The 25870-nt window shown below is 46.8% G+C and overlaps 1 protein-coding gene across 2 annotated transcripts in view; it reads left to right on the top strand.

The window, feature by feature from the left end:
* Window positions 1-25870, top strand: part of PPP2CA (protein phosphatase 2 catalytic subunit alpha) — a 197814-nt gene that overhangs the window by 24660 nt on the left and 147284 nt on the right. For both annotated transcript variants that reach the window (XM_069652553.1, XM_069652554.1), the window contains exon 2: window positions 15071-15280. In XM_069652553.1, the coding sequence (XP_069508654.1) occupies window positions 15071-15280 (210 nt within the window). The remainder of the gene's footprint in view (window positions 1-15070; window positions 15281-25870) is intronic.

Here is a 25870-nt window from a genome sequence, read left to right as displayed (position 1 = left end):
GGGTCAGCTCCTGTGACGAGAGTGGAAGTGAGTCTTGTGCACAGAAGGTGAGTTGTAGTGTAAAAGAGGAAGGTCATTACTGGAGCAGAGAGGATGGACTGGCTCCAAAACCTGTAGTGGACAGGCCGGAGTGGTGAAGTTCAACTCTTGGAGAAGAGGCTTGATTGTGAGACCCAGAGAGGAGAGACTTGTAAAACCTGAAGACTAAAACATGCAATTCAGAAAAAGGAGATTGAAGCAGAGATCAAAAGGCAGATGAATAGAGCTGGCCACAATCCTAGTGAAGAAAAGAGCAGCGGAAGCAGAGGCCTTGGACCAGAAAAAGGCAGAAGGCGAAGACCCAGCAGGGTTTGAAATTGCTGGGAGCTATTTAGCTCCTGTTTTTAGCCTAGGAGAGCCTGGTTAGCTTGACGGCAACAGCTACCAGGAGCTACTTTTTGGTTCCTAGTGTCAACTGGTGCCTTACAAACATAGATATGTGGCATTCATTTTTTGTTTGATAATAAAGAAGAATCGGGACACATCTAGTACACATTTAAATATAAAGAGCATAAATAATGTGCAAAATGTTAGTTTGCCTCTACGATAGATTTTTAGTGGTGATGTAATCTCTCTCCTGGTTCCCCATTGGTAGCTCCAGCCTATTGGGTGATGCCAGGCACCCAGGGGCTTGTCCTGCCCATTGAAGCTTGATTTTGAACTCTGCTTAGGTCCTGACAAAGGTAGAGCAGGACAGATGCCATGACAAGAGAAAGGGGGGGTCTTAAAAAGAGCATCTGAGAGGGGGAGGGAATGACTAGTGACCCTGAACTAGGAGACAAGACCGAGACCTCAACCAAGGAGGGGAAGTGAGGAAAAGGTCCCTGAGTGACTAACCCTCGAAGGATTAGAATGTCGGTATGCTATAAACCCAACCTTACTGAAATATTACATGAAAGGTTAGACTTCTTCTCAAACAGCTTCCTTAAGGCATCTGGCTTCTTGAACCAAGAGTCCTCCTTCTTCGGTTACCTACCAGATGGTTGCTCCTTTGCTGGACATCAGCCAGGTAGTCGTGTTTCTGCATACTTATTCAAAGTAATACTACCTGTCAAATGGGATTTTGCACCTGTTTTGCTACTGGTTATGTTTAAGTTGATCTATTGCACTCCATTCTTTACTACTTGAGGGGGTCATCCAAAAGTTAAGGAATCTGCAAAGTAAGGTATCCTTTGAAACAAATTGCTTACTTTTGTCTCTACTATCTCTCTCTATGTATATATCAGAAAGTTACCAATCTTCTTCCCACAGATTAATCCTCTGCCTCATCTGTTAAGAGTACTCCCCTTTGTGCTTTTGATGACGGTTTAGCCTCTGTGGAGCATGGAAAATTGTGTAGTACTTCGTTTTTCCAGCACCCATGACACTGATGGAGCTGCGCCCACCCCCACCTTGTTTTATTTTAGCGGATAATCTGGACCTGGAGCTATTTCAGAAGTGTAATGGCTGGCGGATAGCTCGGGGGCAATCGCTCGTCTTGGCAGCAAGACAAAGCAGAGCAAAACTGGTTTGAATCCCAGTCCGTGCTTGGAGACTGTTCTCTGGTATTGAGCACGTTTTTATAAGTGCTTGATTGATCTAGGACGAAGACTCCCATCACCTGAATACTAAAGGTAAGTAACTTGTTTTTTCTTAATTGGGCAGCATTGCAGAGAACTAGTGCCAGTTGGACAAAGTGGCGGGAGGTGTAGTTATTATGGTGCATAAACTATTTTATATTGTGATTTTTGCCAGGAATCCCAGTTTTGCTTGTTAAAAGGACACCATTCTGCATGTAACAAGCCAAGCCGTACCTACCCTATGCTACAAGATCACCCCTTTGTAGGGTGATCATGGGGCGAAGGAAGGGATGCCATTGGGCCTGTAGGGAGTTACAATGTCCTCTTAACTCACTGTCTGGCTATTCCCTTTCCTCTGGGCTGACCGAAAAATGCTTCACTTTTGCAGCATATATTAACTAAAACATGAAAGTGGTGTCTAAATTGATGGTAATGAAGGGAATAGTAACTTAGTCAGTGACTTGGTTCCTTTGCTGCGAGATTATTGGTAGGGGCATGCTTGTGTAGTCACCCCGACCCCAACCACCCCACCTCCAACCTGTCTTGACTTGGGTACCTCTTGGGCAATATTCCCCCCCACACATCACCTCATGGGACGTTTTTAAGCTGCAGAAAATGGTTGCCCCAGCACTGGCCTATGCGAGAACTGAGACTGCTGCAGGTTCTGGTTGGATTCTCAAGGGCCAACGTTTTCTTTAGATCTGGTAGCTTTACAGACAGCACTAGGATTGCGCCCTGAACAGGTTTGTTATGTTAATTAACGGTATGCCATGCACTGATGCCATTTTTATGATCTTGGGTGCTCTGAATCCTATTTATTTTATTTTTTTCTCAGTATCTGGTCTTGCCCGCTTCTGGGCCAGGGTCCCCTCACTCTTTATTCTCTCTTGGGAGTCTGAGTGCTCTGTTGTCTATTTGCCTTTTCCACTTACTGGCCTCTCCTTCTCTTGCTCCTTTCACTGCTATAACACCAACTCACTCTTCTGACTCAATCGGTCTTGTTTCAACCTTTTAAAATGTTTACTTAGGTGAAAATGGTTCCGATCAGAGCTTTGATTAGTGGTGACAATTTCTCCATTGCGTTACTCTGTGTGACTGGATGCCAAATTTCATGTGCTGTTTTCCCACTTCTGTTCAGATGTTGTGGTTCCTCCAATAATTAAACTTGGCCAGTGCTCAGGCCCTAGTCTCAGATAGCCTGCCCATAGTTTTGGAGTCTGGCATCAGCATTTGGCGGCCAGGTAGTCCCAACTGCTGAAGTAATCATTTTGCTCGTTTGATACCAGAGCATTTGTACAAGGTGCTGTGAAAAGCCTGACAATTCTCCGACGTACTCCCTCTTGATCCTTCAGGTGGCCAGGGAAGGGCCATCCCTTTCGGATCCTGACCCTGGGGGTGGACAAGTGAGGGAGGATCACCTCGGTGGGGTGGGGGAGGAGCGGTCACGTGGGGATGTTGGGAGAATGCTCAAGACTGAGACATGGTATTTCCCCCCCTCCCAATAATACCTCAACCCACTCTCCCTCGGCCTTCATGGGGTATTTTCAATCTCACCCCATTTCCCACTGCCAACAAATACTGAGACGAGGATGCAGCAACTAAGATCAGTGACGATTACCCATAGAAACAACATGGGGGAAAGAAAGGGCAACCTACTATTGAAAGAACTCCAGTTGTCACACTATTAGTGCAAGATAGGGCATTTTATGATGACCATTCACACCTGACTCCACTTAACGTTTTTTCAACTATAAAAGGTGTGGTTTTTCACAAGGAGTGGAGTGAGCTGGAGATGTCTGAACTGGAGCAGCCAAGGAGCAGCAGGAGTTGAAGCCTGGAGTAAAACCGCAAGCCGAGACGCTGGCCCAGTGTTTGTGTGGGGCTGCAGTGTGGCTAGGGAGCCGTGCCTCCAAGGAGCCGAATTAAGGCAGCCTGCATCGGTCCCAAGGATGTCTGAGGGGCAGGTGGTGAGAACCTGACCTCATCCCCATGTTACCAGAGGGACCGCTTGTCAACACAATGCTGCACGTTAAGTGAGAAACTCTGGAGTGGGCTTTTGACTGAAGCGGAGCGGGAGAAAGACAGTTTAAAGCGGCACAGAGCAGAAGGGGAGAACGTATGCGAAGTACAGAAAGTGAGATGCATTTGGAGGTTGGGCTAGCGGCGCAGAAGAAAAGGAAATTGAAAGAAGGGCATTAAATAAGTGGGACAACGACTTCTGGTAAACGCACGGTGAAGAGAGGACAGTATCCACTGTGCAGGAAGCACGAGAAGGTGCAAAGGTGCACGTAGAGGAAATCAAAAGTGTGAGGTGCGCAAGAGGCACAATAAGCAAGCAAAGGAAGGTGCAGAAGTGCACTGTGGGGAAAAAAAACAGCAAAGGGAAGGTGCAAGTGTGCACGAGGAAGAAACCCAGGAGAACAAAAAGGGGTGCAGGGAGTCACTGAAGATGAGCGGTTAAAAAGGAGCAACGAATAAAGAGGGGTTACAGATAGTGGTCATGCCTAGGAGGAGAAAAGAACCAGGCAGTTTTGAAAGTCTCCGATTGTGCCCCACAAGTGAAGTGTGTGTGAAAGAAGAAATCTACAACCTGATTATAAGCTGAACTTGTGTTGGAAACCAGAAGGGACCTATGCTTGGGGAAGGGAACCCTGTGAGGCCTAACAAAGTGGAATACCGATTTCAATAAGCAAAGTACATCTTGACAAAACTGAATTTGTGTTGGAGAATTAAAGAGGCCTGAGCTTGCTGAAGGTAACCCTGAGGTTTGAGAAATAACTTTTATATTACTTTTGTGGTGTTTGGAACTCGAATAAGTTGGAGCTTGGGGAAGAGGAGCCCCAAGGAACCAAAGACATACAGTATTTGAGAATATTGCAAGTGCTCTGTGGAGAAGGTCTTACGAACAGCGCTTTTTGATTGAACTCATCTTAGTGACACTGACCAAACTTCACCTGGTGAGAGAACCACCCAAAACCAACCTTGGTACCCTGTTTTATGTTGAATCACTGTTTTTTTTATTTATTTTTTTCTTTTTGAAAAACTCCCATCGCATTTTTGTAAAGAGTGAGGGCAAGCATAGGTTTAGACACAGACCGACCTTTATTTTGGGCAATTAGACATCAACAGCGTTTAGAAGCGTTAGTTAAGGGAACCGTCCATTTAGAATTTGGGCCAGTAAGGCATTACACCAACCAGGAACCTTAGTAAATAAAGGTTTTGTAATGGGCCCCTGAGTCTGTCTCTTGATGCCATGCCTGTTTCAGTGCGTGCACTAACTTGTGCATCCCCCTCCCTTGCCCCTCTTCTTTTGGTACATTCGGAAAATAGGGCGTAGCATTTTTGCAGCACATGAAGCAGGGCACATTGTGTGCTCTTGGCTGGCTTCTCCAAACTCCACCGCAGGCTTAATCTCTGTACATTATGCAAATAAATATGGACTTGTACGGCACTTGGGGTCATTTTCCCACTCTTTCTGAATCCGTTAATTCCTGATTATTCTTTCTCCCTCTTGCTCCTGGGGATTTCTGGCATTGGCACTCCCTCCATCTGACTTTGCATGGATGGAGAACCACAAAATCTCCCTGCATTTTGCGGTTTTGGATCTCCTTGAAATTTCTTTTTATTTCTTTATTATTTTGCAACTTATATAGCGCACACAACCCTGGGGTATATAGGCACTTTAGGTATATGGAGCCTGAGCACCATTTTGGATTCTTACTGCGATTCACTTTCAGTACGTACACTTGGTCGTATACTGTGTCTGGGAAGAAATCTTGGCCCACTCTTAGTCACTTCCACTATATCATTGATGAGAAAAAAAAGCTGACTGGCCAGGGCACCGTGGCCTTGCAGGAATGTTGGACCATAGCAGTCTTAGCTACACAGGGGTTTCACCCGAGGGAACTGCCTTGAAGTCAAAATGTGGATGCCAGCAGGGACTCTGCTACTCCCTGCTCAGGGTTTAAGGTTCCACGCGGAGAAGCTAAGCTGCAGAGGCAAAGCTGGGCACCAGTGATGCTCAAGTCCGCACTTTGGGAGGCTAATAGTCCCAGGGTCTGCACCAAGGATCCCATCGAGGGATAAACCTTTGAACTGCACGGCCACGGCTCCCCACACTGGGCCTAAATTTATGGACGCTACTTAGAATTCCCGTTCCTTGGCCAATTCAGTCACCTTGATATGTTATACTCTTAGATACTCAAAACAGGCAGAGCTAAATGGAGTACAAGTGGATCGCCTCAAGCGTACTTCGAAGGTAGCAGCTAATTGCAATGTGAGTACCTCATGGAATGGTACAAAGAAATGTGCCACTCTTATGGAAGTGGGTCTGTCCACTGGGTCTCATGTGACAGTCCTATTTCCTGTGTCACAATGGCAATGGCCAGAGCGTGTCTGGGCATTTTGTATGTCCCCCCCCCTCCCCCTCTACTATGCCAAGTTTCTCCAAAGGTAAACCTCGGTCCATGTAGATCGCTTCATTGGGAAGTCTTCCTTTCCCCAGGAGTGGAAATGTTTGCTTTACGACCAGGATGTGTCTGCCCCAACTACCCTCTTTAACTCATTTATTCTGCATAATCTGGACCCCTGGCTTCCTAAGCATTCATGGCAGCCAGTTTGTGTAGTCATCCACACCGTCTTTATCTTCACAACAGCTTCTCCCACCTATACCTGCTTGCTCAAGTCAGGCAGCAGAATATTAGTCATTGGCTACTTTTCAGATTCTCGTGCATTCAGCTTCTTTTGAAAACTTTTCTTATCCTGGCTCCTGATGATTAAGGGATGCTCCTCAGTCTTTTCTATGTCCTGAGATCCGCTGCCCCAAAACATACCTCCACTTCTACAGAGTGTCTCTCATGGTGTGAGTACCTCTGCTACAGATGCAGTTCCCTCGCATCCATCCAAGACAGCTAGGATGAAACTTCGATTGGGGGGTGATCCTGTCCCAGGATCATGGAGAAGACTACATGCCTTTTGTCAGGTAGGGCATTTCATGATCGCCTTTTTGACCGGAGAGATTATCTGGCGATTCGTTGCCCAGAAGGGCCTCAACTAGAATTTGGTGTATGGGCTGGGGTTTTCTCAATCTGGCCCAAGTGTGTTCATAGGCCTGCAGAAGGATGTTCTTGTGGAGGCAAGCAATATCTGGTCTAAGCCTTACTCGATCTAACAAGATCGATGTACACAATCATTATCTGGGTTCAGAGCAGGTCTCCTTGGCATCCTGTTCCATACATCTTGGCAGAGTGTAGTGCCCACCGCTACTCTGCTCTTGACCCTCGGCATCTTATTTTTAACCTCCCAGGTTTTAAGCAGGGAGTATAAAGCTCTGGGAGCAGTCTGTATTGGTCACCAATTCAGGCCTTCATCTTCTGATGGCTGCAATTGTATAATTGTGGTGTGAATTGTTGGATGATTGTGGGGTAAGGGGTGGTTTGCTGGTTTATAAACTAGAGCAGTTCAGAAAAAGTGTGGTAGACACATTTATTAATGCACAAGACAACCTGAAATCTGCGGCCCACCATAGTGATACCTCTGCCAAGGCTGAACTCTGGGCATCTGCGTTCAGAACGGCTCACCATCTATGCTATCAAATTGACCAAGGAAGTTAAAGAGAAAGTCCTCTACCTCCCACTCCATGGGGTGGAGCTTTTCCACAACTTTACCAATGAGCTTAATAAAGATGTGGCCAGCAGACTATGGCCAAATCCGTCTCTTGCTTTAGAAGAGATACATGTGAAACCCTCTTGGCTGTTACTTTCGGCCCCACTCATTTACAGGCTTATGAGGTTTTAAAGATCGGAAGGCCAGGCAAACAAATGGTTGTCTTAGCCTCTATAGAAGGGAACAGTGCATAGGTGTGTGGGTTTTTTTTTTTTTTTTTTTTTAAATTCCTTTCCTCTGTAAATCCTTTGCAGCCTCTGGTACCAACTCCTCCGCTTCATACAAGTGCACAAATTGACCACTCGGGTGGGGGCTGACTCTCCACATAGGGGCTTGAGGACCATAGCAACATAAACCGGCTTTGATCAATGCTGATTCGGAGGGTTGTGTCTTCATATTCCCTCTATGCTCCCTCAAACCGCCCCCTGTTCCTACACTCCCTTGGTTCAGGTTGTTTCTCCTTCCCTGACAGAGGTGGTCGAACCTGCGCAGACCATAAAGATGACCCATTTTAAGTACAAGTCACTTCGATTTGGCCAGACCTCAGCACCACGTGTATTTAACAATTATGGTGGAGGTTGCAGGGTTCTTCTGCCTCCAGGCAGCCCATTTCTTCCTTTTAGCGGAGTGACTGGTTGGTGACTGCTCAATCTCAACACTGATCATCTCAAGATCCTGCTTGTCTTTTAGCTTTTTGGTGAACCTGGGGAAGACTTGCTTTGCTGCCTCCCAGGACCTGATTGTCATACGAACAGTGGACATGATCTTCACTTGCTACAACCAGGATTGATCATGCCATGGTGGTTACAGAGACTGTTTTATGGGCACCTGTCCCCCTGGCAGTTTCTTTTGCACGCTTAAAGGCACAGACACAGCTTTCCTTGAGAGCCTCCTGGTGCCGTCACCGCACCCTACTCCCAGTATAGTCCCTGGGCTCCCTCACCTTCCATCAGTCGCTGGGCTTCCTCGTCCCACTGTCACAAAGTCCCTGGGCTCTCCCCACTCCATACACCCTGGGCTCTTCCCCACCCTGCTCCTACCACTATTGCATGGTTCCCACCCATCCTGCTCCCTCCACATTCCCTGCCCCCCACCCTCCCGTTCCCAACACAGTCCGAGGGCCAGTGGCAGCTGGTGAATTTTTGAAGTGAGAGGGGCATAACTATCAACTATCAACTAACATCCCCAAAAATGCCATAGTGACCAAGCTCAGTGAGGGAGCCCAAACCAATCAAGGGAGGGAACTTTGTATTTCATGTTTTAGTAACTGTTTTTTAGTGTTTAGTACACTGTGTTAGGTGAGGGTAGTGTTTTATGTTTAAATTCAGTTCGAATTATTTGAATAAAAATTTGTTATACACATTTTTTAATCAATCATAGCAGACGGTCCATTTTTTCAGGACTAGTGATGCCGGAAAACCTTATAGAGTTCCTGTGTAAAGGGGGTTGGATGTAAGTAAAACAAGACGTGTTATCTTACTCTTTGTTGTATTATACATATTGATAGGCCAAGGGGGAAAGCATGGTATTTTTGAATGGGCATCTATGATAGAAATCTAGTAAAAAAAAACATCTGTGTCCCCTGGGCTCCACAGTGCCTCAGGAGAGCTGATTTTGGCAGGTGGGTAGGGGGATTGTGCAACAAAGGCATTTTTAAAATGCATTTGTTGTACAACCCTCCCCCCCCCCCCCCCTATCCACCACTTGCCAAAACCAGCTCAACGGACCAAAACGCACGCACTCGCACACACTATCATTCACCACCATACACTCACTCGTAACACAAGCATACACGCATCCATACACATGTTTAAATACGAAAAATGAACATAAACGTACCTTCTGCATTGGCGTGTGTGTGCTGAAACACCATGCTCCAGGCTGCTCTGTCCGTATGTGCGAGGAGGTGCGGGAGCTCCCCCTCGCACAAACGGACATGCAATGCCCTAGCTTTCCAATGAGCTATGCAATGCTGGTGAATTGCATGGCTCAGTGAGCATGTGCGGCTGGGGAACTGAAAGTGTTTCCCTTTGACAGTTTGGCCAGCCCAGGAGCACTCCCTCAGCTGGAAAAGGCAGCTGGTGGGTGCTCATTGTTTCACTGGGCTGGCTCCTTAGCTCCTCCATAATGGGCGAGGGGGGGGCACAGGGTCAATGTGGGCAAGTTTGAGGAGTTATTTCACTATGCAGTTAGTAATTTTGACCATTGTTGCTGAATAAATATTCTTTAAATATCACAATTTACTAACATTTTAACACGAAGCACCCCTTTGGGTACTATTCAAACAGTCTGTGACTAAAGGAATGAATATCCATTTTCAACTGCAGGCCTCTTTTTCATTGGTGCCTGAGACAGTTTCATGCTTCAGGCTGACCATGTCATCCGCCCCTCCCCATTTCTTCTGATCTACCCACAGTTTGAATACCACTGCCATAAAAGAACAATTTCTTTCGAAGTAAGCAACTGTTCCCTTATGGTTTGTCAGAATGTATATGCATCCTATATATATATATATATATATATATATATATATATATGTTGCTGCTGTTGCACTTGAATTTGCTATAAGAATAATTGCAATTATAAATACAAATGATTTATATAAGTGAATTTTCCTTTTAGCAACGTGAAACCTGTTTGGTATAGAAGGTTTTTTGACAATTTTGGGGTTTTCACAATCACATTTGTGCTTGATTGCCCAATGGGTCATCTGAATCTGACTGATAATTTGGCATCCATGTTTTATGTTAAAAAGCAGGGTGGCCACGAAGTCCGGGGGGACCTAGCCTGCTCCACTATCCACATGTGGGAGTGGGTGATTTAGCGGGCAAGCTTCTTCAGGCAGTCCATCTCTTGGACCTGGAGAACGAGGAAGACTGCTTGAGTCTGCTGCCTTCACTAAAACCCATTTGGGGATTGGACCTGGAGAGAGGGGGAGGGACAGGCATTATTGAAACTCGTTCTCTTAAGTAGATATACTTGCCCCTCTTACCTAAAAAGGAAGTGCCCTTTACTTGCCACTCTGGCCTAGGGGCTGAGCTCAATGGGTGATATCCTGGAGGGCCTGTACACCTTATTGCTGTTAAGGATGCTGATGGGCCCTTCGTGCCCTATATCTTTTCTCATCGGTGGACAGGGTGTGCATCATTTACACTGAAAGCAAGGTCTCCGCCTATTCACAAAAAAAGAATCGACTCTCTAGCTCTTTAGACCACGTATTGCCTTTCATTTCACATCTAGCTTCATTTTGGCTTCAGATGGAATCATGAAGACTTGCTTGACTGTTATAGGAGCTTGTCTCAGTTATGATTTTTTTTAATTGTTCTAGTTTAAAATCTTTTCATTTGACACATAAAACGACATAATTAGCAGTTCGTTCATCCATATTCTATAGTTGACATGTAGTAAAAAACGTTCTAAAAACCTTGCAATTTTTTACAATTTATAGATTCACTGAAAAGAATGTATATTTTTTAAAAACCTAACCAGTGCAATAATCAGCATTGCATTAGACCCCTCAATCTTGATCAGAGGTTGTCCCTTATCACCATACTAGGATTGTGTATGAATCTTTCCAACCAGTCTTCTATATGGTGGTTTAATCTCATGTTATGATTATTGAAGAAACCACAATGGGATCTTAATGTGGTTTTGGCATCCATCTACCAAAAACCTTTCACGCCCATGACTCAAACAGATATTGAAATGGTAATGTGGAATAATTAATTTTGATCACCTTTGATTGGCGAGGTTCAGGTTTTTAGGGTTGGGGAGGAGGGTCTCATCAACTTGTTGAAAAGAGATGGGTATTAACAATTTTCACTCTGAGCAATCCACTGCATTTCCAGATTTTCTCCTAATGCAGCCTTCTCAATTGGAGGATTCTTCACTGCCTAGATGTGAGGGATCTGTTTCATCTTGACATAACCAAGGAGTTTAGGTCTTCCAAAGTAATTGTTTTTCAACTTTGCTGAACCCAACAATGGCTCATAGGTTTCCAAGGCTTCCAGAACAAGATGAATCGTGTCTTGCATGATCAAGAGCTTCTTGGTCCAAGGTATCCCTCTTAAAACTCTCCATATCCACCTTGTGCGGGCAAAGGCAGCTTTGGTGGCTTTTAGTGCTGTGGTCCTTGGGATGTTATTGGTGAGGTAACAACTTGGGCTACACCTTTTAGTCCTTTTGCAAGCGGTACTCTTGACTGTAGCTCTAGAGAATTCTTAGTTGACTGTCCTTTCTTAAAAACCTGTTCAACTAGGTTAGTGCTGACCCTTCTCTTCGGAATCTTCATAAAAGTGTGGTGGAAAATGTATGAGATGTGGTAGTAAGAAAGTTACTCACAGTGGTAACTGGACTCCTAGCTCGGTTAACTTTTCACCATATGCCCACCCACCTTAACCTATGAAAAACATAGCCATCAGTCTGGTACTGATCTAGACGGGTAACGTACTAGAGGATGAAAGCTGTGGCGCTGATTAGGGAGGCAGGCTGAGGCTGATCATGCACCCAGTGTGACGAGGCCGGTACCCTCTGTCAGGAAGGGACAGGAATCCTCTTGGCAAGGGATGTGAGGCCTTCCAGGGAGAAATCCAGTGCCAGTCCTACACCTGTGGGGCAGGGTGGCTGGTGAAAGGCCACCAATTCTTGTCCCTCCCCTCACCCCCATTCCAGTCTACCTATAACTCTTGCCATGCCTCCTAGACTGGAAGCTTGCCAGTGTTTTAAAAAATAAATACAAATTATATTCCTTCGAGAGACACCGCACCACCTGGAAGGAATGAGGAGCTATACAATTGTGGCATTTGCCAGAGTTCTTCACCAATTGTGGAGGCCCAACCACAAGCAAACAAAACCCTAGTATTGAGAGTATATACTCCACGACAGGAAGACCAACTGAGCGGTTGCGAGAACGCTGCACTGGTCTTGACACCCAGAAGAACGGTGCAGTGCTGCCAGAGGGTAGCAGCAACCTTGCACAGCTGATGCTCATTAGTACATCAGGAACGTTTTTTTTCTTTTTTTAAAGGGAGGGGGGGGAGGAGGGGCTCCAGTGTGGAACTTTCTGAGGGTCCCTTGAGATGGGGGGGGTGTGGGCCCTAACATTTAACACTCTTCTTTGCAGGCCTCCATTGTTGTTCCATGGCTTAGCCCACTACTTGTAATGTTTGGTGGTTGTAACGGGCCCTAGGTCGGGAAGACTGGGGTAAGTTCGGCAGGAAACCAATGCACAGACATTCAGGAGGGGGGGGGGGGCGTTTTATAAAGAGACCACCAGAAGCAGAACGTGTGGGTTACATGGGTGAAGTCTGATGGGGCGCTGGTAGACAAAGGGAGTGAGGAGGAGTTATCTGGAGAAGTAGGGGTATTTTTTAGGTAGTGAAAGTGGTACTCTAGTGTGCATGTTTGCGTGGCAAGTTGGGATAGGAAAGTAGGAGGCACTGTGAAGTGAATAGTATTGGGTGAACGGCAGATGTCGGAGTAGTGTGGCAGAGCTAGCAGCGGTGTGGAGGAGGGATCAATGACATTAAAGGGTTAAGGCTAGACTTAGAAGAGATGAAGTACCTCAGAGAGGAAAAAGAGTGAGGAGAGATGGTTGGAGTTAAAAGGGGAGAGTAGAAGATGGGACAGACGAGGGAATTGGCATGGTAGAAGAACCATGACAATCGGGGAGTTTCCATGGCACAATTTGCTATCCTACTAGAAATGTAACCACTGGGTAGAATAGGGAAAGTTCGGAAATTCCTGAAAGAGTCTAGTTAGATGAGGCCAATCACCTTTTAGGTTTAACAGCTCTGTTCATTCAGCATTTAGCATACTGAGGAAGGTGCAATCTTCTATACTAGCCTGGGACTGAGAACGTCTGGCTTGGGGAGAGGGAGAGGAGAGAAAATGAAACACTAGGGACCATGATATTTCAATCAAAATCTTTGAACTCGCTCTGCTACTTGGAGAGATTCTTGTGCCATCTGTATCACTAGGTTGACTAGGCTTAAAATAATCACTACAGTGCTTCTGTTCCTTTCTTCTGACACCTGTTGCTAGTCATTCTACTTCTTCTGGGTCCATCCCAGGTTAGCCAATCGGATTCCTGCTCTGCCTGTCAATTTGGGAATGGGCCTGAACTAGCTGCACATTTCCTATGTGTACTGCAGGGATACGACTTTCAAGTTGGAAGCTGCTAGCCAGGCACACGTTGACTCATCCTCTCTCCTTTCTCTACATGAACTAAGCATGCCATTTCTTACTGTCCAAGATTCCATTAGCACTTGCCTCTGTCTAGTGGTGAATGCAGAGTTTTGAGCCCTGCTGTTTATTAACATAGCAATAAAACCCAATCTGGGGGTAACAGCTGGGGCCCAAGTTATAAGCCTGTGCGCAGCAATGTATTTAGTATAAATGTTCATTCAAACAAAATACTTCCCTAAGATGGCTGCCGTGGAGATGGAAGGTGGCGTTCAATGTGGAGCTCCTCTGCCATTTCTATGGCAACTCGGGTGCCGGAGGTACTGCCAAAAGAAACAGGCAAGTGGCGTCTGGGGTGTGGAGAGAAACCGACCAGAGGGAAGAACCAGGTCGGGGAAAGATGACTGGGTAGGTATGAGCTGCCTTCAGTTTCATTGGAACGTAGGCTTGGATTGTGAGATGTGGCGTTCAATCCCACACAACCTGATTGACTGGCTTTCCCAGCCCTGGGTGCTAAGAACAAATTATTTTGGAGGTAGATTGTTTCTTACCCCTAATAGGGCTTCTCTCAAATGATGGGGCGTACGGGACATCTAATTCCTCATGAGATGTTTCCTGAGCAAGTATACTATGCAGGCATCTGCAGACTGAGGGGCTGGCACCCTTGTAGAGGACGCTGAAGGATGTCGGTGGGGGGCTGCAGGAAACAGTTTTTTTTACTCAAGGGTGGGGGGGGGATCAGTTTGTATGCCACTGCAGAGTATCTGTTGGGGTGCCTGGAGGATAGGGTGGTGGGGACTGGGTGACCCTGGGGATGGCGGGGGGAGATATCCTCTGTTTACCACCTTAAGGAGTCTTGTTGCAGATACCCCTCTGGACCCGTCTTCTCCCCAGTGGTGACTCCATCCCATTCCTTAAGCCAGGGGTCTGCTTCTTGCCGCTCAGTTTTGAACAGAGTCCTTTCTTCCCGTATCCTTGACTATGCTGGCTCAGGTTGATGGACATTTTATTCCAAACCAACTTACGAACCAAACGTTGCAGGCCCTTCATGTAAATCATTGTAAATTTGGTACACTTTTAGATACATTGGGCCTCATTACAACGACTCCGGCCTCGGAATGAACAGTGCCGGTAAGGGACCGGCACCGTTCATTCCGGGCCGCCACATTACGAAGTCTGCAGCGGGTCCCACTCTGGACGCCTAGCCAGACTAGACGTGCAGAGCGGGACCCGCTAGCGGTCCAGGATGCTAACAACAGGCCCATCATTAACAGGTCCGTTGTTGGCATCCTCCCCATTCCCATTGAGCCCCGTGGGGGCTCAAATGGGAATGGGGACGTACCGGGTCCTGCGAAAGGGAATTACTGGGCCCTCCAAGGTCGGAATGGCCCGGTAATTCCCTATTTTCGGGACCCGGACCTGGTATCCGGTTTGGGGATAGCCATGCCGGTCAGAACGGCATGGATGCCTCCAAACGCCTAATGACGCCCATTGATTACAATTAGCTTTCATTAATTTCCATGAATGCTTTTGAATTTGATAAACAGCTTGTAATGGAGTCAATGCGTTATACTTCATTTGGAGATTTAGAATTTTATGTTGAATATCTTTTTTCTTTGTTTTAGGCTAAAGAAATTTTGACGAAGGAATCCAATGTACAAGAAGTGAGATGTCCAGTCACAGTATGTGGCGATGTGCATGGACAGTTCCATGATTTAATGGAACTCTTCAAAATTGGCGGCAAATCACCGGACACAAATTATCTGTTTATGGGTGACTACGTGGATAGAGGATATTATTCAGTGGAAACAGTCACACTGCTTGTAGCTCTTAAGGTAATTTGTGTGTGAAATGTTTTAAACACTTGAACACGCACATATAATTTGGAACATTGATGGATGGTTTGAATCCTGGCAATAGAGGAGGAAATTGGCGAAGTTTTATGTTTATTTCTAATCACTTCCTCTATATATTGTAGTACTATTAAGAATGTTACACGTGTCTTACTGAGAAAAGCACATTTTCACAAACTAAAATATGGTTTTCTGTCTATGCAGAACAGTCTATGATCTTTCAAAATGCCCCTTTGAGAAGGTGGAGGGTACAAAAATGAAAGCGTTTTGGGAATAGGCGAATGACCACATATTTCTGTCTGACAACTATGCCTCTGATGAAAGGCTTGTATGCTTGAAACACGAACTACATAATGTGCACTGGACTGGGTCCTCGTTCCATTTTTCACAACACCCGCCCCCAGATTCAAATGTTTACCATGAAGAATCTGAACCTGCTTACATTTTCATGCTTTGTGTAGGCCACCATCTAGTGTTTGGGTCGGAGTATTACAGTTTATGATTTGAAGAAAAAGGTTTCAACATTGGATAGCCTCAATTTTTTATTTTATTTTTGGTTGTCACAAGTACGCAGAGAATATTTTGTCCTTTAGCTCTGTTACATAGCAGTTGTTTTCAGAGCAGATTTATAACTCTCAATACTGAAGAAGAGACTATTCCAGAGAATAACACTTTGAGCAGTTCAACTGCAGTCCAGGTACACAGTGAGATCTCATTTAATGCTTTTCCATTCTAGAATGCGTTTCCTCCCCACACATTTCGCTTGCCACAATAGGTCCCCCGGACCTCCACGCCCCCACTCTCGTAGAGAACACACTCGGTGTGTACCTTCCAAGGTAGCTTGGAGTTGCACTAAGTCCAACAATTGCCTTCCAAGTGTACACGTTGAGGATCGATGCCAGCATGCCAAAAATGTAAGCCCAAAATGCAAGGAGACGGGACATTCTAGGAAGTGCTGCAAAAGGGGGGTTAAAACGCAAGAATACTCATACCTGCCGTCCCCTTTCCTCCATCCTTGTCGGCGTCCCCCAACATGGGGATGCTCCTGGCACCTTTGACAGCGAAAAATGTTGCTTCCCCTTTTTGAAATTTAGTATAGCGTGTGCTGGCGCTGCCTCGGCGTGGGAATGCCCTGCTAAGGCCCTGCCCTCCAGTGCCTCTCACCAGTCCCTTTTTCCGTTTGTACATGTTCGACCTGGCAGCCAGCGCAGAGAACTTTTCCTAAATTTATTTATTTATTTATTTATGCTCCCCTCTTGTTCTTGTTTTTCAATTATTTTCTACCTCTGTTGGATATCTTCTACACTTCTCCTCCCCCACACTTTAAGGACTTCGTCCCCGGGACCTCTCGTCAAGACAAGGTACAACCCCTGTTTAGCGCTGCTCCACGACGCAGAGACGCCATCCCTGCGGTTCCCATGGATCAGGGTTCCTCACATGCAGGTTCTGGGAGGCCCGAGGCCTCTAAGGCTACCTGCTCCCAAGCCGTGGAGCCCTGGGGCCCTACCTGGCAGTCTGGGGATAGACCTGAGGCCTTCCATGCTACCGTCGTCAAGCTAAGGGGTCCAGGGACTCTACCAGGCTGTCCTTGGAGGGACGATCGGGGTCGTCTGCTTTTTCTACCCCAGGGGGGTAAAGTATAGTCTAGTGCCACCTCAGTCGTTCCTCGGCTAGATCAGCACAGCTTCATGCACGGGTGCCGAGGGCTCCAAGCCTTTCCGGAGTTCTCTACGAAGGCAGTCTTCCAGGGCATTCCTACTACCGACCATCTGGCCGAGGGCTCAGCGCCTACCAGAGGCATCTCTGAAGTTGATGACTTTGCTCCGGGTCCAAGACCTCCCATGCCTGAGGCCTCTCCTAGCCCAGAGCCTTCATGCCCTCCCACCCAGGGCATGGCGCAAGGTTTCAAAAAGGCAGAGCAGCACGTGGCAGTGCCTGCCAGGCAGGTGGCTATTTTGGATCTGGTTCGGGCCGCCGGTCCTTTTGCCCATTGATTCGGCTTTGCAGGATGATCCCAGACCCTTTATTTCGGGAAGCGGCAGCGTATCCTATGCGTCTGGGTTCTGATACCCTCAGGAGTACATCTACCCTTCTCAGCCCCACAGCTGCTGCTTCGACCAAGGGCCCAGTGCCTCAGAGGGCACGGGCCATAGAGATTCAGCAGAAAATGAGGATCTCCTCTTTGAATGTTTCCTCTTCCTCAAATGTTCTCAGATGAAGGGGTTCTGGAAGGATATTATAAAAAAAATAATTCTACAGGCCGCTCCCAGGCCCTCTCCTTTGGAGGTTCCGGGGGGTTGGGGGTTTTCTCCCAGAAGTCTTGGGGAAGCGGACCACGATTCGTTCGTCATCCCTCTACAGACTGGCGTGCTGCCGGTGGCACGGAAGGTCTGGGAGAAGCCCAGGGGCAACACCCAGATGAACAAGAAGTTCTTGTGCACTCTCCCAAGGTGGCCAGTGTTACATCTGAATCAGGAGATCTTCCTGCCTGTGTTCGTCTCTGACTGTGGATTCGGGAAGGAGAGGGCTCTGTGTTCTTTGGCCCTTGAGTGTCCGCAAGCTTTATCTCAAGGGCTTCCACGAACGTCTTGCAGGGCTGGCAGAGTACTTGGGCCTGCCTCCAGCCGAGGTTGAGCAACCATCCGAGGGGGTCTTCACCGAAGTACTCATGCTACGTCCCGCAGCGAGAACGGGTATCCCGATTCAGAAGGACGTCGTTTTAGCCAAAAAGGGCTGGCTCAAGCCCCACTTGGTCCATCCGGTCAATCGGCACCTGGATGCCAAGTACAGGCAGATGGAGGGGGGATACGCTCTTGCTATCTGCCCACCCTCAGCCGCACTCCTCGGTGATCGCTGCGGCATCACTATACTTCAAGCCTCGGCCTCCTCGTCCGCGACACTGCTAGCAAAGGAGAAGATCTTGTTGGCATACGGGAAGAAGCTGTATTCCAACGCTTCCCTGCATCTTCGTCAAGCCAACGCGGGTTCCATGCTGGCAGCCGTTAACCAGAGGCTTTGGTGGGAAATTCCTCCTGCGGATTTCCCCCCAGATCTTCCGGCGCAGAGCCAATCACAATTCAAGGCGGGACTGGCAGAGGCCAAGATAGTGGCACAAGACATCATGGAGTCCACTGTGGCCCACATTGACACCTCTGGCCGGGCCATCTGCATTGCCACATACCTTATAAGAACGGCCTGGCTCTGTTCTATGAAATTCAACCCGGTTGTCCAGGAACGCATCTTAGACCTGCCGTTCGAGGGGGGTGACCTCTTTCACTCCACTACGGGTGAGGAGCGGGATCAAAAGAAAAACATCTCTCAAACGGCGTAGTCTTTGTAAGGATGGATAAAGACCACACCCAAGACGTGTGCTCTGACAAGGGGTGTACATACGGAGGGTTCCGTGTTTCCAAGAGCGGAGGTCCAGTCAGCCGGACTGATTGCTGACCCGACATCTGTGCAAGCAACAAAAAGGGGGGAGGGTGGATGAGGGCTTTTTCCAGTCCCCCTCCTCCGCAACAGCCTCGGAGGGAAAGAAGGAATGACGCGCCCCTCCAGGTCCACGTGTCTCCAGTGGGGGGGAGGGGCGGGCGCAGGCTTCTCTCCATGCACACTTCTAGCGACAGAATTTTGCGGACCTCAGGATCCTCTCCATAGTATCCACGGTGTACCGCCTACCAAGCCCAGCCTCTCCTCCCTTCTACAGATTGGGACAGCAACTCATTTGGCAGAGATCCGGCCACTAGTCATGAGCCAGGCAGTGGAGGAAGTCCCAGCCTCCCAGCGAGGCTAGGGCTTCTACTCCAGGATTTTCACCATTCAGAAAAAGAACCAGGCGGGTCTGAGAATTGTGCTGGACCTTTCCAACCTCAACCTCTCCCTACCGCTATAAAAATTGTTACGCCAGCTTTAATAGCGGAGACATTGTGTAAGGGAGACTGGATGTGCTCCCTGGATCTGAAGGACGCCTACTTATACGTCCCGATTTGGCAGCCTCCTCGTTCTTTTCTACGATTCAGGATCATGGGCTACCATTTCCAATACAAGGTGCTTCCTTTCGGCCTCAACTCGGCCCCCGGGGTCTTTACCAGGCTGAATGAAGTGGTAGCCCTCCTCAAGGCTCAGGACTGTCGCATATACCCATACCTCGACGACTGGCTCGTCAGGGCTTCATCTCCGGAAGCCGTGCACCGCACCTCCCACGCTCTCGTGAACACGCTGCAAGATCTGGGCTTTTCGCTCAATCTCAAGAAGTCGCAGCTGCACCCCACGCAGAGTCGGGCCTTCTTAGGGCTCATCTGGGACACATGCTACAGAGGACAAGATCATGGCCATCAAGAGGGCCACTGCGCACTTCCTCAGCAGAGAAGTGACTTTGGCCTGGTGGTACCAACACCTACTGGGTCTCATGGCAGCGAACCTGATGGCCGTCCCCCACATGAGTCTCCGGATGAGGAGGATACAGCTGCACTTCACAGCATCATGGAACCTGGAGCGGTGCTCTCAGGCGGAGATGATCACTGTTCCTCCTTCTCTTCACCCGGACCTCACATGGTGGTCCAGGGAATGTAACCTATGGATGGGCAGGCCTTTCCAGCAACCTACCCCACAGGTCACCATCACTACGGACTCCTCTCTCTCTCTCGAGGGATGGCGGGCCACCTTGGACAGCCACTGCATCCATGGCACCTGGACCCGTCAGGAGCAGGAGTACGACATCAATTGGCTGGAACTGAAGGCCATCTGGATAGCGCGCAGAGCCTTCCTTCCGGTTATCAACGGCAATGTCGTCCTCATTCAGACAGACAACTCAACCAGCATATGTCAACAAGCAGGGAGTTACCAGTTCCCCTCCACTGTGCAGGCTGGCTGTCAGCATGTGGGAATGGGCCCTGGAGAACATCCACATCACGCCTGTCCACATCCAACCTGGAGGCGGACGGGCTCAGCAGACTGGGAGCAGATAATTACGTGGCAATTTAACGACCGGGTGCTGCGAGAGATCTTCAGCAGATGGGGACACCCCAAGGTGGACCTCTGTGCCACCCGGGACGACAGCAAGTGCTGGACTGGAAAGACTCTTATGCAGAGAGATTGCTCAAAAACTTCATGCCACGACTTTTGGCACAATGTCTTAAAGCTAAAAGGATCTCTAGAGCACTAGCCATATATCTACGGCCAACACTGTGTAAATATAACCTGGAATTTATAAAAACGGTGTGAGCAGATATTGAACAAAAGCTCCTTAGACCTCATATTACTTAGGATAGAAGAATTATCAAAATCATTAACGCAGATTAATCATGAAATCGAAGAACTTTCTTCACAACTAGCTAAACTCCAAACATCAGCTGAATTACAGGCAATTTTGAAGGATACCAACAAAAAATTGGAAAATTACAAAAAGGAGCAGAGATCAGGCGAGATGCCTTGGATCACGCCCGAGACAGTGTATTCGTGGCAGGAATTCTACAGCAATAAATCCACCAACTATACACCAAGACCAGGACCAACTAACAACAATAACACTGACAGTAGCCAAGTGACCAGTGGCATTGATGAAAGGCTGTCAACTAGTGGGACCACACTACCAACACCAACTCCGATTGGACCCCAAACCCCATCAGTCCCTATTGTACCAACACCAGTACCTGAGATTCTTTTGGGAGGAGAAAAGCCAGACGAGGGAAAAGGAAAACCTCGCCAGAAGAACAAACACTAAGAGAGCCAATAATTGTGAATATTCGTTCCAAGATACTATCAAAATCACAAATGGACACTCTGAATTTAGGAATATCCTTTATACCAACTAATATTACAAGCCTATTCGAAGAGGTTAATCTTTACAAATGAATTAAAAAAATTGAGCTAAAAATCTTTTTTGACAATCTGGATATGGGACCACAAGGAAAAAAGAAATGTCCATTTCTGGAGATGAAGCACAAAAGCCACTTTATCCCCAAATTAATCATCCTCTAGTGAACTTATTTAAAGGCATGGTCAGTAAAAAATGTTTATTGTCCCTACGGGTCGGCCATGTTTTTTTAAGCCGAAGTGGCTCGATTTTAGAAAACCTTCCTATGGACCTTACCCGAGTTTTCTTCCATTAAACGCACGCAAAAACAGGCACCAGGGAGCCGCCATTTTGTGATAATCCTATCACTTGCTGCGTCGCCCTGGCTGACCTGCTTCTGCGGCACTAAATCAATTCCCACGCCCCTGAGACATTATCCAAACATTCATATTCCCCACCTCTCTCCGTGACGTTACTGTGCTGCGTAGGCAAACGCGCCCAGTCGTCTTCTACACGACTTCACACCGAACCCGGAAACCAACACGGACCATCTCACAACACAGCACGCCACAATTCGGAATATGAAACTACTTTACCAAATGTACCGTGTTGCTGTTTGATTTTAAAGTACATTTATTTGACATTACATGTTTATAGAATATTTAGCAATTGCCATATGAACTCCGAAAGCCATTTATTTTCTATCTGTATCCGCAATGGTACACAGGGTGTTGCTTTTCGTTAAAAGAAGCACTTTGGAAGCACGGTGAACCGCAAGGCTGTTCCATCAACTAGGCACTAGTCCATCGTAAAGGTTGATATGTTGCTTCTAGCCACTAGTACAGCGTAAGGGCATGTGGGCCCTTGGCGATCGTCCCATAAAATTGTCAGGGTGCTCCAGTTGTTCACACAAAGCTGCAGGTGTCTCACGAAGAAACCGTCTGCCGGTGTCTCAAACCAATGACAGTAGCAGAAGGGGAGCAAATACCTGTTATGAAAACAAAAAAATTATAATTAGTCTCACCAGCCGATCTTCATTAATATTACTCATTTTATTTATTACAGCCGATCAGACTATTTGCTTGCAAGGATAGTTCAATGGAGTATGTTCGGCTCTAAAATCAATGTGAAAAGTAACACAATAAATCGAGGCCAACACACAATGATAAACGACAGTCTACATGCGTGTGGAATGATATGATATGGCATTTGTAACGCGCCTCTACACAAGTGTTTCAAGGCGCGACGAGGCAGGTGGGGAACAAGGGCAGACAGACGACGATCCTACTAGGCCAGGTGTATTTCTGATCGCGCATGGGGAAGGGAGGTGGGGGGGGGGTAAAAGTGCTGTACATGGTTAGTCGAATACAAGATGAATAATAGGGCCAGCTGGTGGCAAGTGCAAGTTAAATGCTGGGAGAAGGGGCTGAAGGATACAGAGACAGTCCCGTAGTGCAGGGAAAAGTGGCTGGGCCAAGGACCGAGATCGGTGAGACCAGTGGACCTGCATGCCCATGTGCCCACTACGAACACATTTTCCTTGCTTTTCCTAGCTCTTCATTCATTTATTCATGCATCCATTCATTAAATCTTCATTCCGGTATAAAAGCGTCTAAAGATTTACTCACATTATATTTGAAATTTCCATTGTGTCTCTTTGTAATGCAGTCTGTAAAACGGACCGTGCTCTTGACAACTATTTTTCGTATACTGAACTAAAATGAAACTCGGTCTAGTTTCTGACTTTTCTGCCTTATCGTCTCTTACTTTATTGCACACCCCCTTCAAATGTAGTTCTTTCGGGATGGTCCCTGTCTCAAGGTCAAAAAACAATAGACCCTTATACTTCCAGTGCGACTTGTGGGCCTCTTCTGGGCGCAAGCTGAAAATCAAAGCCGCTGTCCTTCGCATTCTTTATTTGCAACATCACGTAGTAAAGGCATCTGTGAGAACTTGAAGTTTAGAATCCCTCTATGTAGTGCGCCTCAATGCGCAAATGCGAACTGGCTTCTCTCCCAAATGCCACGGCCCGCTTGCCGCGTTCTAAGGCCCCCAATTTTGTCCCGTTGTCTGCGAGCTTTGCAGCCCAAATGGAGACATTTAAATGTTGGCGGAAGGTCAGGGAAAGTATAAAGTACCACAGGAGTTGAGTTAAAAGTGAGATTTATTGTTTGTTTTATTTGCAATACGCAAGCCTCCCCTCGTTAACAGTGCGCAATATTTACATTTACATGAGATGAGGCATGAGAAAAATATATACGTACACATATATGAGGTGAATAGAGAGAATTCAAAGATGACACCCAGCTTGTTCGCCACCCATGATGGTGAAGGTAGGGGTTAGGGTTACAGGTACACTGCACAATAACATTTATTTACAAAAAGACAATCGTCTTGCAATTATTTAAACCGGGATTTGTACTTCACAACCAGCTGTGCTTCGGGTGGGCATGGCACAGTTGCTATGTTCGGTGGCAATGGATCACTGCTCTGCACAGAAACGTCCAAAATTCCATATCTGTGCTTCTCTAACACAGCAACAATAAGGCCTTTCACAATAAGGCCTTTCACAAAGTCGAACTGATCACCCATTGCTTACTTAGTTTTGAAAACACCTTAGTGTAGCGAGGCAGCCTTACTTTACCCCTAGTCCTAGATTGTTCACGTCCGACATTGCTGTTATGGGCCAAGACCGCTAGTAGAGTGCGATGTTTCATGCCCCGAAAGCTAAAATGCAAGCGCTTTGGCCTGTACTTTAGGCACATATTGTGGATCACCTCCAAATCTCATGTGTGCCAGAATTCTGTCAGTCCTCACAAATCTCTTGATAGAGTTTTGTCAAACAATCTTCTCAATGGCTTTGTGTGTCGGTGAAGATGGAATCAACCACTTCCTCTTCCGTGCCTCCTCTGCGGACAAAGGGCCATGTTCACATTGGTGGAAATGTTGATTTTCTGTCCAGCGGTGAACGTTGGTACAGTGGTGCATCTGTGACCGCCATTTTTCAAGTAGTATTTCCACTGACCCTTCACAAGTTTTTGAGCTCCACCAAAGATGGTTGGTGATAGAATGGGACCACTGCAAAATGCTTTCAAAACCTTTTTTTTCCTGCAGCTGGGATTTTCTTACTGATTGATTTAGCAAGATGCCATACGTCAAATTGATGATTAATATGTGGGAACTGCTCTCTCATTGTCTTGGCAATTGAAACGTGTCTGTCCGTGGCTATGAGGTCGATGTGCATTCCCCTTGATTGTAGATATTCCACTGATTTTATAAATCCTAGTTTCTCCATGGCCACTGAGGATGTACATTGTGTTACCTGCACGACCACCGAACTCACAATTTTCTTACTATCCATGTCCTGAAAGTGGTAGGTGCAGTACTTGGCAGAAAATCCAGGGCTGTCTCACTGTCCATCGCCGGCTAGCCTGAATCGTTTCCCTTTGAATGTACTCGCTAGAGACAATTGTTCAATTTTCCAAGCATCACTAATGGCCGGAAACAGATAATCACGCTGGTATGTGTAGTACAGCGATTTAGAAATGAAATGGAGTCCCACAAACTGAAAGAAAGCCTCTAACTTTCTAAAACTGGAGCCACTAAAAAGTCATGCAGCTGCACACAGTAGATTGCCTGCTGGCATTTTCCCCAGCATCGTTTGTGCAGACCATGAGAACCCATGATTTAATCTATAGGCGGCATTTATTTTGACGTTACTGCCTTTTATTTGACGAGTCACAATCAATGGCTTCCCACATACTTTCCCTCTAACGGAATGCACACATTCCAGCATACTTATAATTTCCATCAAACAACTGTCGAATTCAATGTATTTGCTCTTTCATTAGACTGTCATCCTGCGTCAACGTTGTTTCGGCCTGTGACGTTGCAGAGATTTCAACACATTGGAAAGTAATATCGCTGCTATCAAGTTCTGATGCATCTATGGATGCTGCGGCTGGTTCATTCTCTGTAATTTCGACATCTATTACTTCAACATTGATGGGAGAACACCACAATGTCGACAGGTTTTTGGGCGGCAAATTTTTGGCGGGTGTAGATTGTGTGAATTGATCTGCAACTACTTCAGAGCTATCTTCAATACATTCAATAACACCTTGTGGTGGTGCGGTCGCACTGTAGCAATGGTCCAATGCAACTGCTGTATTCTCCGAACACAGTTAATTCATGTTCTGGCCATTGGACATGAACATCTCGAGCCTGAACACGCCTCACCTCAATTAATAGTTCCTCCATAGTGTACATGGTCTGGCAAGCAACAGCTCTCATTCGCTTCACTGTCTGTGTATGTATAGTTCTGACACCCACGGGTAACTGGAGGAGAGATTGGAAAAGGGATGTTCAGTTTAAACACAAGATAAAGTGTAGTCAAATTGACTGGAAAAAAACATAAAATAGTCCCCGGCAAGTTATGAACTGTTTGTAACCTTTTTTTGTTTTTTTTTCTTTACAACTTTTGACTCGACCTTCAACATCTGCACGCTGTAGCTCTGATTCGTTTCCGCATGTCCTCCCTTCCTCTTGCACTGCAACAACTATTTTCTGTATCCGCATAGACAGCACGGAATGAGGCTCCATCGTCTCCCTGAAACCTAGTACTTTCATTACTATGTATCAAAATATTGTTAGCATAAAACACACGTGAGGACGAACACACAGGTACATCTCAATAGCCAAACACGATTTAAACATGATCTATTTCGATGGAGCGGTCAGTATCCATACCTCTGGCTCTGCACGGACTGCCATGAATG

The sequence above is a fragment of the Ambystoma mexicanum genome, chromosome 3p (genome assembly GCF_040938575.1).
Source record: "Ambystoma mexicanum isolate Mex_15411 chromosome 3p, UKY_AmexF1_1, whole genome shotgun sequence".
Lineage (NCBI taxonomy): Eukaryota > Metazoa > Chordata > Amphibia > Caudata > Ambystomatidae > Ambystoma > Ambystoma mexicanum.
The sequence above is the reverse complement of the archived record's forward strand: the minus strand, read 5'-3'. Positions and strand labels throughout refer to the sequence as shown.